The sequence below is a fragment of the Lolium perenne genome, chromosome 7 (genome assembly GCF_019359855.2).
Source record: "Lolium perenne isolate Kyuss_39 chromosome 7, Kyuss_2.0, whole genome shotgun sequence".
NCBI classification, from domain to species: Eukaryota; Viridiplantae; Streptophyta; class Magnoliopsida; order Poales; family Poaceae; genus Lolium; species Lolium perenne.
In genome coordinates, this window is record NC_067250.2 from 400,518 (window position 1) to 419,186 (window position 18,669).

At 45.6% G+C, this 18,669-nt stretch overlaps 1 protein-coding gene across 3 annotated transcripts; it reads left to right on the forward strand.

The window, feature by feature from the left end:
* The first annotated feature begins 12,520 nt into the window (after window positions 1-12,520).
* On the forward strand, window positions 12,521-17,812 carry LOC127311711 (membrane protein of ER body-like protein). 3 transcript variants are annotated; one of them, XM_051342175.2, is made up of 10 exons: window positions 12,522-13,010; window positions 13,709-13,855; window positions 14,082-14,918; window positions 15,073-15,231; window positions 15,347-15,778; window positions 15,948-16,052; window positions 16,129-16,239; window positions 16,501-16,722; window positions 16,835-16,896; window positions 17,008-17,812. In XM_051342175.2, the coding sequence occupies exons 1-10, from the start codon at window positions 12,767-12,769 to the stop codon at window positions 17,485-17,487; spliced, it is 2,799 nt and encodes a 932-aa protein (XP_051198135.1). In that variant the 5' UTR covers window positions 12,522-12,766; the 3' UTR covers window positions 17,488-17,812. The 3 variants fall into 3 exon arrangements, with proteins under 3 accessions (XP_051198137.1, XP_051198135.1, XP_051198139.1); XM_051342177.2 differs by lacking the exon at window positions 15,948-16,052 and having other exon boundaries at window positions 12,521-13,010; XM_051342179.2 differs by lacking the exon at window positions 13,709-13,855 and having other exon boundaries at window positions 12,523-13,010.
* The last annotated feature ends 857 nt before the right edge of the window (window positions 17,813-18,669 follow it).

Genomic DNA, 18,669 nt, shown 5'->3' on the forward strand with positions numbered 1-18,669 from the left:
ATATTATTTAAAAAGAAATCATCATGGAGTTCTCCCCGGGCACTCTCCATTTGATTCATCTTAATAGATCATAAATACTGTTTATATTTTGAAATGACAAATATTAACCACTTGCTGCACAGCTGAGCTCAGTTGGTAGCTCTGGCCTCTGGTCTCGAAGTTGTATGTGTTCACACATATCACCCTACTGCTTACAAAATGCACTCATGGTCTGCCTTAAGTGACTTGCATATTCTAAAAATACATATACTAGACTAGACATGAGTACTACCTTCGTTTCAAGGGATAAGGCGTACGCGTATTTCAAGACGAACTTTGACCTGACAAATTGAGCAATAAAATCTTAATTATATTGTAGTAATATTTTGAGTACTGAGTAGTATACTATTAATCCGATTAAATTATTTCTCTCAATACAAACTAATCTCTCCATTCTCTCCACTTGTTAGACGGAATTGAATGTACAAGGAGTATAACGAATGATTTAGGCTTAAATGGAGCATAGGGTACCAAACGTGCAGGCCTGACGAATAGCGCTCGGGCTCGTTTGCTCACGATAAAGTGTGTGGCTGTGGTGACTTCTTCTGCAATTAATGCTAGTCTTTAACAATTGTTTGAGTATCAATATACATTGCAATACATGCGTAGATGGAGGAGGTGAAGCGTAGGAAATTTAATGTAACTGGTTGACATGCGGTACAGGAATTAAATTTGGTCTGGTCTGTGCAGCTGGCCAGACCTGTACCAGGGGCTTGAATCTCGTTTGGCACATCCTGGACCGGTGATTAAGGGCACAACCCGGTCATTTGGTATTGTTTTTTTTAAGAGAAAGTGTGTGCGTTATTAATCAACCAGAAAATAGAGTCATTACAAATTACAACCTGGATATACTCTGGGGCACACCGCGCCACCCAGTCATACTACTCCGGTTCAAAATAATAGCTCAAAAGTTGATGTATCTAGACATGTTTTAGTGTGTAGATACATCCATTTTAAGGCAACTAATTTGAATCGGAGGGAGTAGCAAACTCACATGAACGAGCTAAGTTATGCGGTACAAAGTTTTTCTCACGACCAACATGTCGAAAAGAACAACTAGAAAAAAGAATTGGCATCTTCTTAATATCATGGATTATCGATCCACAGCTCGAACGACCCCTTTCATCAGCCTTGATCTGCTGCAGAACAGACAGGCAGTCAGAGGCCACGATGAAGCCACCCAGACCCTTCATCCATCGCCTAGGAAAGGGCAAGCCTGATCGCCATCGCCTCGGCCAACTCAGGGTTCGAAACATCAGGGGAGCTATCACCGATACCAGCGATGAACCCACCCATTTGATCACGTAAAACGGCCCCGACTCCCATCCTGCCTGAAGTAGCCAAAAATGGCAGCATCTACATTGAGCTAAAGCATACCTTCCGGCGGCGGAGACCAGGAAACTGCTCGAGAGGTCTCGCATATGGATAGGCGAGGTCATTTGGTATTGTTGGTTAAGAGGTACTACTTCATTTTTTTTGTTGCCAATGTATTTCCAGAACTGTCAAGTAATACGAGTCTAAGGATCCTTCAGCCCTACGAACAACGCACTATCATGTCAAAAACAAAAACAGAGCACCACTGGTGGAAAAACAGGCTTCGGGTGAGCCCCATAAGTCGCGATGCTGCAGGATCCGCGACAAATGGTACCTTTAGTCGCGGTTCGGGAGGAGAACCGCGACCAAAGGCCTGGGCCCAGGGCGCTCGGTGGCCAGCCGGTGCACGTGGGGGGTCTTTAGTCGCGGTTGGCCAGGCCAACCGGGACTAAATGCCGAAGGCCTTTAGTCGCGGTTGGCCAGGCCAACCGGGACTAAAGCCCCTCCCCTATATATACCCATCCAGCAGCCAACACTTAGCCATTTGGTGCCATTCTCTTCACAAGCTCACAAGTGGGTGTTAGGTTTGCTTTTGGTTCCTCTTATGCACATAAGGTGTTTGATGAAATGCCCCAAGAGCATGAAACAAACATGATATGAAGTGTTGGAGCCACACTTGAGCTTTCTCATTTATTTTTTCCTCCTCGATCGCGGTTAGCAACTTGAACCTTTGATGTGTCGTTGATAAAATGTGCATGTGTGTGTAGTTCATTGTTTAATTTATATTGTTTGTAGCTAGTTAGTTTAACAAATGCATGATGGTTAATTATATATTTTATATTATAATAATGCAGATGAATCGACAATGGATGTACGGTAACCGACTCTCCGGCGAGTTCAGTGCGGGTTTGAAAGATTTCCTCGTAGTGGCTAATGCGAACAAGCAGGAGGGTTTTGTTATCTGTCCATGTGTTAAATGTAAGAATCAGAAGGGTTACTCTTCCTCAAGAGATGTTCACATGCACCTGCTTCGGCACGGTTTCATGCCAAGCTATAATTGTTGGACCAAGCATGGAGAAAGAGGGGTTATAATGGAAGAAGATGAAGAAGGGGATGATTTCATCGATGAAAGCTATCTTGCTCATTTCGGTGATACTTTCATGGAGGATGCTGAAGGTGAAGGGGAAGGTGAAGGGGAAGGTGAAGAAGAGGCACGTGATGATCCCGTTGATGATCTTGGTCGGACCATTGCTGATGCACGGAGACGCTGCGAAACTGAAAAAGAGAGGGAGAATTTGGATCGCATGTTAGAGGATCACGGAAGGCGCCAGTACCGGATGCGATGATGGTCTGAAAAAGCTGGGCTGCACCTTTGGATTTGCCGAGATGGAAGGCACGGGCAGGTGTAGCTGACTCGGCATTTGAAAACTTGCTGAAAATGTTGAAGAATATGTTTCCAAAGAATAACGAGTTGCCCGCCACTACGTACGAAGCAAAGAAGGTTGTCGCCCTCTAGGTTTAGAGGTTACGAAGATACATGCATGCATCAACGATCGCATCCTCTACCGCGGTGAATACGAGAATTTGAATGAATGCCCGGTATGCCTTTGCATTGCGTTATAAGATCGGGGCGATGACCCTGGTGACGATGTTGAGGGCCGAGAAACCCAGGAAGAGGGTTCCCGCCAAGGTGATGTGGTATGCTCCTATAATACCACGGTTGAAACGTCTGTTCGGGAACAAAGAGCATGCCAAGTTGTTGCGATGGCACAAAGACGACCGTAAGTCGGACGGGGAGTTGATACACCCCGCAGATGGAACGCAATGGATAAAGATCGACATAGAGTTAAAATATTTTGCATGTGACGAAAGGAACATAAGATTTGGTCTAATTACAGATGTCATGAATACTTTTGGCGAGCAGAGCTCCAGCCATAGTACCTGGCCCGTGACTCTATGCATCTACAACCTTCCTCCTTGGTTGTGCATGAAGCGGAAGTTCATTATGATGCCGAGTGCTCATCCAAGGTCCGAAGCAACCCGGCAACGACATCGATGTGTACCTAAGGCCATTAGTTGATGAACTTTTACAGCTGTGGGGCAGACTGGTGTCCGTGTGTGGGATGAGCACAAAGAAGAGGAATTTGACCTACGAGCGTTGCTTTTCGTAACCATCAACGATTGGCCTGCTCTTAGTAACCTTTCGGGACTGTCAAATAAGGGATACAATGCATGCACGCACCTTACATGAGACCGAAAGTGTACATTTGCCAAATTGTAAGAAGAACGTGTACCTTGGGCATCGTCGATTTCTTAGAAAGGTCATCCAAAGAAGAAAGAAAGGCAAGCATTACAACGGCAAGGCGGATCACCGGCCGAAGCCTGCGGAACACTGCTGGTGCTGAGGTATTTGATATGGTCAAGGGTTTGAAAGTCATCTTTGGAAAGGGTCTGGCGGACAATCAGTTCGAAGGGAGCTGACAGGCACGTAGCCATGTGGAAGAAGAAATCTATATTCGGGAGCTAGAATATTGGAAAGTCCTAGAAGTCCGCTCTGCAATCGACGTGATGCACGTTACGAAGAATATTTGCGTGAACATCCTAAGCTTCTTGGGCGTGTATGGGAAGTCAAATGATACAAAGGAAGCACGGCGGGACCAGCAAAGTTTGAAAGACCACTGATGACCAGGCATCCGGAACGGTTTCAAGGTCGTGCCGGCTACGCTACGACCAAAGAAGAGAAGGTCATCTTTTTTGAATGCCTGAGCGGTATGAAGGTCCCGTCAGATTCTCGTCCAATATAAAGGGAATAATAAACATGGCGGAGAAAAAAGTTCCAAAACCTGAAGTCTCACGACCGCCACGTGATTATGACGCAATTGCTTCCGATTGCTTTGAGGGGGCTCTGCCGGAAAATGTTCGGCGCCCATTGTGAAGCTATGTGCATTCCTCAATGCAATCTCTCGAAGGTAATCAATCCGAAGTTCTACCACGATTCTGAACGATGTGATCCAATGTCTTGTCGGTTTCGAGTTGGTGTTCCCGCCATCCTTCTTCAATATTATGACGCACCTCCTGGTTCACCTAGTCGATGAGATTTCCATTCTCGGTCCCGTATTTCTACACAATATGTTCCCCTTCGAGAGGTTCATGGGAGTATTAAAGAAATATGTTCGTAACCGTGCTAGGCCGTAAGGAAGCATCGCCAAGGGCTATGGAAATGAGGAGGTAATTGAGTTTTGTGTTGACTTTGTTCCTGACCTTAAGCCGATTGGTCTTCCTCAATCGCGGCACGAGGGGAGACTAAGTGGAAAAGGCACGATCGGAAGGAAATCAATGATATGTATGGACGGCCATTCTCTGATGAAGCACACCACACGATTCGACCAATTCCAGCTTGGTTGCTCCGTACTTTGAGAAACACAAGAATATTTTACGCTCGGACAACCACAGGAAGCTGAATCCTGGATTAGGAAGGCCCACATGGAGACTTTCGGCGATTGGTTGAGAAAACATTTAATGAGTGACAATAAGGTTGTAGATCAGCTGTACATGTTGGCCAAGACACCATCTTCGACTATAACGACTTTCCAAGGGTACGAGATAAATGGGAATACATTTTACACGATCGCCCAAGATAAAAAGAGCACCAACCAAAACGGTGGTGTCCGCTTTGATGCGACAACCGAGAATGGGCAAAAGGTCACATATTATGGTTACATAGAGGAGATATGGGAACTTGACTATGGACCCTCCTTTAGGGTCCCTTTGTTCGGTGCAAATGGTTCAAGCTAACAGAGGTGGGGTAAAGGTGGACCAGCAATACGGAATGACAATGGTGGATTTCAACAATCTTGGTTATCTTGACGAACCATTCGTCCTAGCGAAAGATGTCGCTCAGGTTTTCTATGTGAAGGACATGAGTAGCAAATCGAGGAAACGGAAAGATAAGAAAACGATCAAGACATCATGCGATGATCCAAAGCGCCACATTGTTCTTTCGGGGAAAAGAAACATCGTGGGAGTGGAGGACAAGACAGAGACATGTCGAGAAGATTATAATATGTTTGCTGAAATTCCGCCCTTCAAAGTGAACACCGACCCAAGCATTAAGTTAAATGATGAGGATGCTCCATGGATACGGCACAATCGTAAGCAAGCGGGGACACAAGGGAAGAAATGATGTGTAATAATTTATTGTACCAAACTTTGTTGAATGAATCATGTGAATTATATTACCCGTGATGTGTTTGGTGTCCATTTTCGAATGATTCAATTGACTCGAGATAGCACCGATGATACATGAAATTTGGAGTGACTAAGTCATACTCCTGCATGCATACATGAAATTTGGAGTGACTAAGTCATACTCCTTCATACAGAAATTTGGAGTGACTAAGTCATACTCCGCATACATGAAATTTGGAGTGATTTAGTCATACTCCTGCCTAGGCGTATAATATGCATACTCGTAGTCTTCATAGCCGCCGCCGTTGTCTTGGTAGTCGTCGCCTTCTAAGTTGCCGGCATCGTCGTCGCTCTTTGTCGTCGCTGTCGTCGGGCGGCGCTCGTGGCTCAAGCGAGGGTAGCGCGGGCGGGGATATCGCCGGCCGTGATGTAGTCCATGACGCTCTGCGAGTCCCGGCCGTACCACCATAGCCGACGGCCGGCCTCGTGGAAGTTTCCGGGAGGCGGACCGTCCTCCTCATACCAGCGAGCGCCCTCTCACGCCGATTGATGAAGAAGGCGTCCCAAGTATGCTGGTTATCGGGATGCCAACGGGGATTCATCCGCTGCTCCGGCGTGAGGTCGAGGTAGTAGTGGTTCGTAATGGCCGCCGGCGCGCAGTACCCGAGGGACGGGAGGGACCGGCACGCCGCCGGCGCTTAGGCTCCGGCCGGCGAGGACGCGGTAGCCACGAGGGCAAGGGTAGTTCGAGGCGCAAAGCTCCTCCACCTGCCGGTAGGTTAGAGTGGGTGCGGTGGAAGCCATGAGAGAGTGATGAGAGATTGTAGAGATGTGATCTTGGCCAAGGCGGGCTACCTATATGTCTTGACAAATGGCGGGAAAAATGGGAGCGGGAAGACGGGACGCGGGAAGAAAGAGGCGGGGAGAAAGTGGCGGGGAAGAAATTGGCGGGAAAAAATTGGCGGGAAGAAAGAGGCCGAAAGAAATTGGCGGGAAACAATTGGCGGGAAGAAAGAGGCGGGAAGACGGGGAAGAAATGGCGGGAAGACGAGGAGGGAAGAGGGGTCGGCGGAAAGAGGCGGGAAGAGGGGGTTTTAAAATTTTGAATTGAATTAGTTTTATTTTCTGAATTTTTTGATATATTATTTGTATTTTAAGATTTTGAATTGAATTAGTTTTATTTTTATGAATTTTTTGATATATTATTTGTATTTTTAAGATTTTGAATTGAATTAGTTTTATTTTTTATGAATTTTTTGATATATTATATGTATTTTAAACATTTTGAATTGAATTAGTTTTATTTTTCTTAGTTTTTTGATATATTATTTGTATTTTTAACATATTGAAATGAATTAGTTTTATTTGAATTAGTTTTATTTTTCTGAATTTATTGATATATTATTTGTATTTTTAACATTTTGAATTGAATTAGTTTTATTTTTCTGAATTTATTGATATATTATATGTATTTTTAAAATTTTGAATTGAATTAGTTTTATTTTTATGAATTTTTTGATATATTATATGTATTTTTAAAATTTTGAATTGAATTAGTTTTATTTTTATGAATTTTTTGATATATTATATGTATTTTTAATATTTTGAAATGAATTAGTTTTATTTTTCTTAATTTTTTGATATATAATTTGTATTTTTAATATTTTGAATTGAATTAGTTTTATTTTTCTGAATTTATTGATGTATTATTTGTATTTTTAAAATTTTGAATTGAATTAGTTTTATTTTTATGAATTTTTTGATATATTATATGTATTCTAAACATTTCTGAAATGAAATAATTTCGAAAAAAAGCCTTTAGTCGCGGTTGGCCAGGCCAACCGCGACTAAGGTCATTTTCCATGAGGAACCTCAAATGGGGCGAAAAAAGGCTTTAGTCGCGGTTGGGGTCACCAACCGCGACTAAAGGGTAGCCTTTAGTCGCGGTTGGTGACCCCAACCGCGACTAAAGGTCATTCGCTATAAATATCAGCGCGGCGAACGGCCGCGCGGTTCTTCTTCCTCCGCCCGTTCGTGTCTTGAGACGATCTCTGCGCCGCGCGCCTCGGCGACGCCGCCGACGCCTCGCTCGGCGCGAGCCGCCGCGCTCATCGGCGCCCGCCGCCACCGCGCGCGCACCATCGACCGCCGCCACCGCGCGCCATCGACCGCCGCCACCGGCTCGCCGTAGCCCCGTAAGGATCCAAACCGCCCGCCGCCGCCCGCCCGCGCCGCGCAGTGTCGCCGCGGCCGCCGCGCGCACGTACCCCGGCGCGCCGCCGCCGAGAGAGAGGCGCGGGCCCCGCGCGCGCCACCGCCGAGAGAGGCGCGCCGCCGGCGGAGAGAGGCGCGCCGGCCACGATAGGGGCGCCGCGCGCGCACATCTGGCCGGCCCGGCCAATTTTTTCTTTTTTTTAGTTTTAGTTTTTGTTAATTTCGAAATTAAAATTAACTAAAAATTGAGACTTATAATTTGAGACTTAAAAAACTACAAGAAGACATAAAATTTGAGACTTAAAAATTTGAGACTTAAAATTTTAGACTTAAAATTTGAGACTTAAAATTAACTAAATAATTGAGAGTTAAAATTTTGAGACTTAAAAAACTAAAAGAAGACTTGTAATTTGAGACTTAAAATTTTGACTTTTTTTGACTTAATAATTTTGACTTAAAATCTTGACTTAATAAAACGTACTAGATCTAGGGGAGACGGAGGCGAAGGCCGGCCGGGCGCGCGCCACACACACGCATTAGGACGGCGTGCCACACACACGCACTAGGGCGCCGAGGACACATAACTTAACCACCGCGCGAGGGTTATGTGTCCTCGGCACCGCCACCGCCCTTTCGCCACCGCCCATTCACCACCGCCACCGCGCGCGTATGCGAGGGGGAGCGAGCCCCTCGTCGCCCCCTCCGCATACGCCTCCCTCTCCGTGACGCCGTCGTCTACCGCCCCGTCTCGCGCTCTTCCGCGACACCCTCTCCCAACCCCTTCCAGCTCGCCGGCCCCCTCCTTTTTGCCACCGCCCTTTTGCCACCGCCACCACCCCTTCTTCACTTAATTAATTTGTTTTGACTACATGTTTTCGGGGTGACATATGGCGGACGATAGAGCTGACCCGATTACGGACAACTATGATCCGGACGCTGAAGACCATATGTTCGGCATCATAAAAGGCGATATTCCATATGTGCCGACCGGAGAAGAAGAAGATGATATCTCTTCTTATCTGAACCTTGAGTGTGAAGATGAAGGGCGCCGTCGGCAAGCGAGATGATGCCGAAGAAACGTCGATAAACGACGATCTTCAATTGGAAGTAGCAACCACCTCACGGCGCCGAGGTATATATATATATATACATATTGAGCGTACGGTGATACAACTAACGATTTGAATAAATGTGTGTGTACTAACGCGCGCGACTCTCTTTCTTATTTTAGCCCTCGGCCGGATCGTCGAAAAAATCGAGTACGTCGTCAAAGCGTGGCGCAACCAAGACGATGAAAGCGGGGAGAAACATGCACCATCGATGTTGTCGACGAAGAAACCGGCAGCGCCGGAGCCCGGCAAGAACGCCACCAAGTTTGTCGGCCAATGCGGAGCCGTTGTTAGAGACAACGTCTCGATCACCCGCCCGAGTGGAATGAGCCAAAGAAGGCACGTGTTGGTTTCACTTTTGTCGATAAGAGAGAAAAAAAGATTGCTTCAACAAGCTTATGGAACATTTCGTTCTACCTCAGGAATACCGCAAATACGATGAGGAGGGTAACAAGATTGCGGAAAACAAGAAGAGGCGCAAGCTAGTCAAACGATTCGCTCTTTCTAGGATGGCCAACGCATTCGGAAATACAAGCAAAATCTAGCCCATGACTTTGTCAACCAGGGCAAGACTCCGGATTTCAAAGGACAATATGAGAAACTGCAACATGATTGGCCAGAATTTGTGAAGCAAAAGAAATCGGAGCAGTTCCTTGAACTATCGAAAAAAAATAAGGAAAATGCGGCCAAGAAGGAGTACAATCATAAAATGGGGCCGGGGAGGGTATCGCTTTTGGCAGCCTAAGTGGGAGAAGATGGAGAACGAGGCTGAGGCGCGAGGAATCCGTCCAGTACGGAGGGATGGGACCCAAGGGCCAAAAGCTGGTGGTACGGGCATGGGGGATCGCTGAACCCGGAGACGGGAGTGTGTTTATCGGGGCAAAATAATTACACCCACCCAAAAGCTTATTGAGGCAATGAGGGAGGCTCAAGAGGGGAGGATCGGGTTCAACGAGAGAGAACGACGCCCGACAAAAGCCCTCGGGAATCCACGAACACGGAGGACGTATACGAGGCATGGGGCCCATTCCGTGGAAAATAGGGTTCCCCGGAACGATGACCCGTACGGTTACGAAGCCGTAAGAGAAAGATGGATCGGGATGCGAGATGTTGTGGCGAAGTTGGTAACGGAAATGGATGTGATGAAGAAAACCGTGAGTGTACTAGTCGCGAAAGAGATGCGGCTCGGGCGCGACATCTTTGAAGATCATCCAATGGATCTCGGAAGCCAGCAGAGAAGAAGCGGCGTGGCTTCCACGGAGGCCTCACCGGCTGGTGCACCGACGATAGAAATTACTGCACCGGAGCCTCGGTGGTCGAAATTACTGCACCGGAGCCTCCTCGCTACCCGTGGACGATATAAAGGAGATGAAAGCATGTCATCTGTATTATCCTATCGGGAACATGTCCATGAAGGTAGCCATCGGCGATGCTTTACCACCTGGAGCACTCCACCACAACAACCCCATTCAAGATGGCTATGCTCGTGTGACGGTGGAGGAGATAGTCCAAGGGTTTGAGGACCTGGACATTGACATTGCTACACACGAAGGGGTGAAAAGACTTGGAGATGTCAAGCGCCGATTCATTCTATGGCGTAAGAAATTTATCAAGTTTCCGGGCGAGGCGCCAACAAGTCCACCCCCGTACGGTGGTGGTGGTGGCGATGGCGGTGACGGTGGCGGTGGCGGTGGCGGTGACGGTGGCGGTGGCGGTGACGGTGGCGGTGGTGCTTCACCTAATACACCTCATTCACGTCAGCCCACGCCGCCGCCCCGATCCTCGTCCGGCGGGTGATCGGACACCGGTACCGCCCCCAATCCACCTCCGGCGAAGAAGCGAAGCAGTCCTGGGTTATTAACCCGGACCCTTACGTACCTAAGAAAACAAAGGTACCGGAGGTATCACGAAGCCTCTCCCCACGAGGCCTTGGGAAAGTAGTGCCGAGGAAGTCGAGGCGGGCGCGGCTGCTGATTTAGAGAAATGGAAGGCGGCGTCAAGAGGAAAATAGAGGGCGAGCCCAAGCCGGTATATTCGACAAGGAAAAGCGGTGGGCTAAGTCATTTTTGAACACACCGTCCCAAGCCGCGAAGAATCTGCTGACGACTATTTACGTGAACTTCGTAGGCAAGCACTCGCGTTCAAGAACAGGAAAGAGTTGGCGGAGAAGAAAGCCGTGAAGGACGAGGCCGAGTCAACATTCGAAAGGGGGAAAGAAGGTGGCCAGCTCGGGGCACAATGGAAACACTCGATCGCCCCGCTCATAGTGCAAGCCGCCGATCCGGATGCCCCCGATATCATAGCAGCTGCGGCACATGGATTGGCGTAACGAGTGCCGAGAGAACAAGCGGCCGAGTTAGGTATCACTCTTCGTGCACTTGCTAGGCCTTGATGTGGCGCCAATGAAGGACGTAGTATTTAAATATGTGAAGAATGTCCATCTCGTCGAGCCTGCGCAGGTAGGGTATCTACCTAGACAAATTCTAGGTCTGCTAATTTGGTACCCGGGTTACATAATACATAAAAACGCCCAAGACTATATCTATGCGGAAGTTAGATATGAGCATCACTTCAAACATTCTTGGGTACAAATTCCTCTGAGTGAATTGTTCCATTTGTTCAATCTGCGCGACCTCGACAAATCTATCATCGGTTGCTACGTTACGTAAGTGATTTATTAATTTCTACCCCATCTCGTTCATTGCACCTTTGTCCTAACTATCTTGTTGTGTACGCTATTATGCAGAATGAAGAAGCGGGAAATGCGAATAAGGAACATCCATGATGTTGGGTTCATTGACCCACACATCGTTAATTCACATGTGTTAGAACACCACCCCGCCGACGTGGAGGATGACCTGTGGCGGTTTATTAGAAAACAGCAACAGAAAAGTGATATTCTATTTCCTTACCATTTTGGGTGAGTGTTTCTGTCTTGAGCACATTCTCTTTTGTTTACTCCATGATGCTTCGGGTGGTAGCTCTAGCCCCAGGTCTTGCAGTCGTACGTGCTCACACACATCGCCCAACTACTCAGAAAATGCATTCGGAGTCGCACGTGTTCACACACATCGCCCAACTTTTTTCATATTCCAGAAAATGTATGGACTAGATGCAGATAATATTTTTAGTAATGAGTACTACTAGTCCAATTAACTCATTTCAAACTAATCTCTCCTTTCTCAAGAATGACTTTGAGACAGTGACAGTGAGAAGAACATGTCACGATATGATACAGTTTAGTTCCAATTCAACCCTGTTAGTATCTGCAACACAAGCAAAGGTGTTCCGTATAACGGTTTAGCTATGTATGATGTCACGTAAATTCCACAAACAAACAAAAACGAAAAGAAACAAACAAACAAAACTATGTTATGAATGAAGAGGAACAAAACAAAATACTAGATTGTTTCTCAGAAATCAAGAGAACAAAAATTAATGGTTGGTGATATTAGTTGGCCCTTGGATCACATATATATTCATACAAGAAGAAAAAAATAGGGTTATCCTGTCACGTACTCCATGTGACGGAAATGAATACCCAAGCAGCAAAGGTGGGACAGCTGCACATGTGACAGGTGGGCCAGCCAGACTGTAGGCAGGTGCCCATCACGTACTTGCTTCCCCGCAGCACCAATCTCCATCTCACATGATAAACGATCCTCTTCCCAAAAGTCAAGGCCCATCCCTGCCTGCCTGCTTTGACAACATCCATTGATTTCATCATCAATAAACTAGTAATTAGTTTGGAGAAGGAACAGCTTCTTGCGCACACATGGCTGCTAGCATAGAGATTGGGGCTACACCAGTATAAAAACCTCATCGCCTTCTTGGACAGAGCAAGAGAGCAAGACCAAGAAAGTGAATAAGTACTATATAGTGCTTGGTGAGGAAGAAGAGGGATGATGGAGGTGGTGGCGGAGCCGGCGTGGGATCAGTTCAAGGAGGAGGTGGAGATCATGGAGGAGGAGGGAGGCAGCGATGCTGCCGCAGGGGAGCTGCTGACCAGGGAGATCAAGAAGAGGCTGCTGGAGCATGCTGCCCATGAGAACGGAAATGGGAATAATGCCCATGTCAATGGAGGAGAAGCAGAGGCTGCTGAGGAAGAGGAGCAGCACAAGAGTATCTCCTTCGATCCAGCCAAAGGTGACACGCCTTTAATTAGTACCCTGTTTCTTCCACTGCTGTAGATAAGATGAACTTGCTCCTGCTCGATTCATTTATTTTCTCTTCCTTGATTATTTTCTTGAGGAGACAACTCCTGCTGTACTTCTTACCATTTCTGGCAAGCAATAATTCATTCATGTGTTGTCATATTGTTTTTAAAAAGATCGTGTGTTGTGTCTGGACCCAAAAATGTGGGTAAGTCATCGCTACTGCATCTGTTCCCTCATTCATGTGTTGAGATGCAGTGAACAATACTGCCATCAGTTTAGAGGAACAGAGAAGAAGACATAGCTCGCAGGGAAAACACATGCTAAATAAGTACGGATCAGGAGAGGGTAAGACACATATGTCAGATAGTGATGGCTACCAACATCCTTTGGCTGCCAACTCTTGCTTTTATTGGGCTACAGATCCCTCTCACCCAATCTAATCTAGGCCACACCCAAAATTACCTAGGAAAATTCGGTGTCCACTCAGAACAGTGATAGGTAGCCTTCCACGGGCAGACAGATGATCGCCGTGGCCCGGAGGCTCCCAAAATCTTAAAATTTTATCATTGAGTTATGAACTACAAAGCTCTGTTTTCTTTCATTAGACTGCAGACAACAATTTTCACTTTGTCACAATTTGGTTGATATATAACATAGTAAAGTTAGCTTTCTGTTGCTTTACTGAAGGGCTATGGAAGTGCCGGCACTGCGATTGGACGTACCGCTTGGCTAGTCCGTACGGGAACAGTATCCTAAATCATCAGGGCTATCGCCACCAAATTGAACAGAAATTGTTAGTTCGGAAAGAGCCGTTTTACTGTTCACTTAACAGAGGTTAGTGTCAGAAACTGAAACAATACGGCGATATGACAAGATTTAGCAATAGCAGTGATCAGCTTCAGTTCATCTCGCATATCTGCACTTGGGTTATTTGTGTTTCTTGTCATATTATTTCAAATTGTTTTGCTGCACAAAGTAGTCTCATATGAAAATAAACTGAAGAAGAAGGTGCTCCACTGCGTCTAATTCTGTACTGATATTGCTCTTTTTGTTTTATCAGTTCCTCATATCATTACTGAAGTAAGCGCCAGATACCTGGTCAGGGAAGCGGCCCAATCAGGCCCTGAAGAGGAGGAGACAAATGAGACTCCGAGTCCTAAAGGCAAAGAGATTGACACACATGAAAATGGCGATGCTCAAGAATCTAATGGATCACACACAAATGGTTCACACCAAGTCTGTAACAGCGACGAACCTGAGATTGCAGACATGATGCTTCGGATCGACAAAACTGAAATTTTCCCAGATGAAGTTAAAAAGGAAGAACATGTCACGGAGGCTCAACTGGAAGAAAAAGGATCACAATCGAATGGCTCACACCAGCTCTCCACCGGTGCCGAACCTGAGATACCATACATGTTAAGAATCGACAAAACTGAGATTTTGCCAGATGAAGTTGACAAGGACGAACATATAACAGAGGCCCAACCTGAAGAAAACGAGTCGCACTCCAACAGTTCACACCAGGTCCCCAATGGCGCTGAACCTGAGATGACACACATGTTTCATATCAACAAAACTGAAAATTTTCCAGCTGAAGTTGCCAAGAACGAACATGTCACCGAGGTTCAGCCTGAGATCGAAGAGTACGATCTGGAGAAGATTCTGGATCAGCAAGAAACTCATGACCTATACTGTCCCAACTGCAATTCGTGCATAACCCGGAGGGTGATCCTGAGAAAAAGGAAAAGGAGAGCGAGACCAACGACACCCACTGAGCAACCAAAAAGACTGCATACTCAAGAAGCGCCTTTGGCTCCTACACCTGAAAGTGGTGGGCAAGAAGCACCCGACGTGTTCAGATGTTTGTCATGCTTCTCTTACTTCATTCCAACAGGTATCGATAACCGCTTCTTTTTTCAGTTATATATTTCTTTTTCAGTTTCAGAACAAAGTTATTGTATTCTCACTATACATGTGCTTGTGCATTGGTTGCTTCAACATTTCATTTTGATCCAATGGGACATGCGTAACTTGTTTCTTGTCACCAGGATGTAGTTTCAACATATTTCGAATATTTGGAAGGAGGGAACAACAAGTTGATGTTCTGCCTCCTCCTGCACCAGAGGACATGCCTCCATCTGAGAATTGCACAAGTTGGCTTCTGTCTTGTTTCCAGCCAGGAGATAGCCCAAACCAAGCTGCTGCACGTATGCAACAAAATTCATAAATAGTTCTTTGTTAGTTATATTTTGATAGAATGATTCTTGTTTAATTATCTTGCAATTCATTCTTACATAAGCTGAACAATTGAACGTCGTGCAGATTCACTACAGACTCCACTGTTACATGATGCAGCGACTTCCGGTGAACATCGTGCAGATTCGCTACAGACTCCACTGTTACATGATGCAGCGACTTCCGGTGAACATCGTGCAGATTCCCTACAGACTCCACTGTTACATGATGCAGCGACTTCCGGTGAACATCGTGCAGATTCGCTACAGACTCCACTGTTACAAGGTGCAGCGACTTCTGGTGATACGGCCACCACAACAACTGCAACTAGGGCATCATATGTGCATACTCATGACACAGTTGTAAAACCCGAGCACTCGACAGATGAATTATCTTCTTCAACACATCAAACTACCACTACTATAATCACCACTACAACCACATCAGCATCAGCTACCACGTCATCTACGACCACATCGGCAGCAGCTAGCACATCATCTCACACGTCATCTGCTGTAGGTATGGAACCTAGTTTGTATGGATTGACTGATGATTACTTTTTAGGAATAGGCTGCAATGACTATGTTTGCATAAAAACACAATGACAAAGAAGAATCAACAGTTTACTTAAGAACAGTATGTCAGGGTGGTGGAATAGAGTAACGAAAAATAGACATATCACATTCAGGAATCATTCACACCGACGAAATGGAAGTGTTAACCGGTAAAATGCCTCCCCTAAAGCCTGCTGGCGATGCTATTTTGGGTGGAAATCACCTAGTTGGCCAAGAAGGTGGGTCTGATTAAGTGATTATTATGCATGAGCTACTGTGATCGAGAGATACAACCTGATAGTAGTACTTGTTCAGATGTTCAAGGAGCTGCCAAAGAAGCCTTCTGGAATGGTTCATTTTCCACCCCTGCAATTGACACACCAGGAGTGAAGGTTGATAGCCCGAATGTGACGAATATTGCACCAGGTGTGGTTTATTTACCTTTTAGATCTATTCCCAGTATCTGCAAAAATAAATTAAGATAAGGTTGGCAGGTATGCACCTACGGATGTATGGAACAAACAAATTCTCTTTCAAGTATCTATAAATGTTGCCAAATAACATCACATAACCGAAACTAAATTAGTAAAAAATGCAGCGCAAAAAATCTGAAATTTGTCCACTCTCTTTTTAGTTCCATCTGGATCTCTCCTGTGTACCTAATGACCAAGTGTTTCCTGGTGACAGGTATCATCCCAAGGGGCGACATACTGACTTCACCGAATCCTCGAGCAGCAGATCCACCTCATGTAGCAGTACCAGTCTCGGAAGATGTGAATCCAGCTGTTCCTAGACCACAACAGAGGGATGACTGGGATATACTGAAAGCTATCGTGTATGGAGGCTTGGTCGAATCCATCACCAGCCTGTCTGTTGTCTCAGCAGCAGCATCAAGCGGCGCCAAAACATGTCAGTTACTACTTTCTTCTTGGAACCGCATGTTTGCTTCACTATTTTTGAATTTTTGACACTGATATATATTGTTTCATCTAATGAAATTCTGTTGTTATCTTGCCTGCAGTGGACATATTCATCTTGGGAATAGCCAATCTTATCGGAGGACTTCCTCTCATTTTCCACAATGTAAAAAACTCCTCCTGACTGTATCCACTCTCCTTTTCGATGATCGTCACAGAAGACTCGCCCACAAACTTCAAGATACTAACATATCCTTCCTGGTCGATATGAAAACAGATTGCCGACCTGAGAGACATCCAAGACGTGGACGGGGACGACGAACGGGTTGGCCACTACTGGGTGAACCTTGGAAGGCGGTCGAAAGCCCAGCTGCACATGGTCATGGCCTTGCTATCATACGTCGTCTTCGGGCTGCTCCCACCGGTCCTCTACGGGCTGTCGTTCCGCGAGAGCAATGACCGGGAGAACAAGATGATGGTGGTCGCCGCCGCGACCCTGGCATGCATTGCCCTGCTAGCGCTCGGGAAGGCGCATGTCAAGAGCAGACCTAGGACCTACTTCAAGACACTCATGTACTACCTGATGATAGCCGTGAGCTGCTCCGGGCTGTCGTACGTCGCCGGCGTGCTGATCACGAGGATTCTGGTGAGTTATGGCGTCATTGACGAAGGTGCATCAGGTGCTCCTGCTCCTCCAGGTCTGTCGCTGTTCCCTCATGCAGTGGGTGCAAAAACATCTTCCTGGGCCTCGTTCTGAAGTTTAAAGCTCCTGTGAGCATTGGTGCAGAGAGAGAAGACATGGATTATGAGTTCAAGAGAAATTCCCTAGGGAAACATATGAGAGTTTTGATTGAGTTGCTAGCTGTCATTTTGTTGTAATTTTGGAGTACCATTAAGTTTTGATGCTTTTCCGACTATCTTCGTCACTGAACTATGTCCCTTCTGTCAGTTACTTTTAAGCAGGAATAGCAACCAGTTCAGTCGTGCTCTCTTTTTCCGTTGAAAATAGTTCAAATTCTGAAGGATGCAAATAATTCAGCTGTTCTGAATGAAGTACACAGCTATTCGGCTTTTCTGGGTTAGCTTAAGTTGTCTCGCGTTTGCATACCAAATCACGAGCAAATATCTCATATTATATCTACTAGTGGAATGCCCGTGCGCTGCCACGACCCTAAAATTACTTTTTCTTCACACCATGTGTTAAACACAATATATATTATTCTAAAAATGGTCAAATATATGTTGGATAGAACTGCAATTCGATAAAAGTTATAGTTCAATGTAGTATGTAGAATTCTATCTAATTTAACGAGTTAAACAAAATGAGATGTTTGTAAACGAAAATGTGACCGCGAATTATTAGCTTTTATTACGACACAATAACGGTAACCAATAGTTTCCCGTGGTGCAATTCATCTATGTTTAATCAAATAGAAAATGATAGTTTAATTAGTGCAATAGCAAGCAACACAGAAAGCAATTCCTCTCAATTTCTCTAAAACAATCTCGCTCTCGTTTCTTTTAAGCCACATCTTTTAATCTCCCGATCTCACATACACACCAACAATCATAAATCAAATTATCCCATTTTATCGAAGCGGACAACACTCAAATTATCCCATTTTATCGAAGCGGTATGTTGCAGATATAATCATAAATCACTGTAATAATACTATACTTATATCCGTGAACAGCCTCAGTTTTTCACAGAATTTTGAATTTTTTTTCCAGATTACTAATGTGCTGACACGTAGGTTCTTTGGTGGTTAGTTCCTGCTGTTCTTTTTCTGTGTGCAGCTTGGGTGCCGTATGAGAATTTAGGGAATCTGCCAGTATGTTTGGTGCAAACGCGCGTACAGTTTTACGTGTTCTCTTCTCTTCTCCTTTGTTGCCGCATTATATTGGTCCAATTACTGTGTGGCTTTTGTTGTTTATAGTG

Coding starts and splice junctions, on each gene's coding strand:
- LOC127311711 (XM_051342175.2), top strand. CDS start 12,767: ATGATGGAGGTGGTGGCGGAGCCGGCGTGGGATCAGTTCAAGGAGGAG. Junction 13,011..13,708: donor CTCCTTCGATCCAGCCAAAG/GTGACACGCCTT, acceptor GCTTTACTGAAG/GGCTATGGAAGTGCCGGCAC. Junction 13,856..14,081: donor TTACTGTTCACTTAACAGAG/GTTAGTGTCAGA, acceptor TTGTTTTATCAG/TTCCTCATATCATTACTGAA.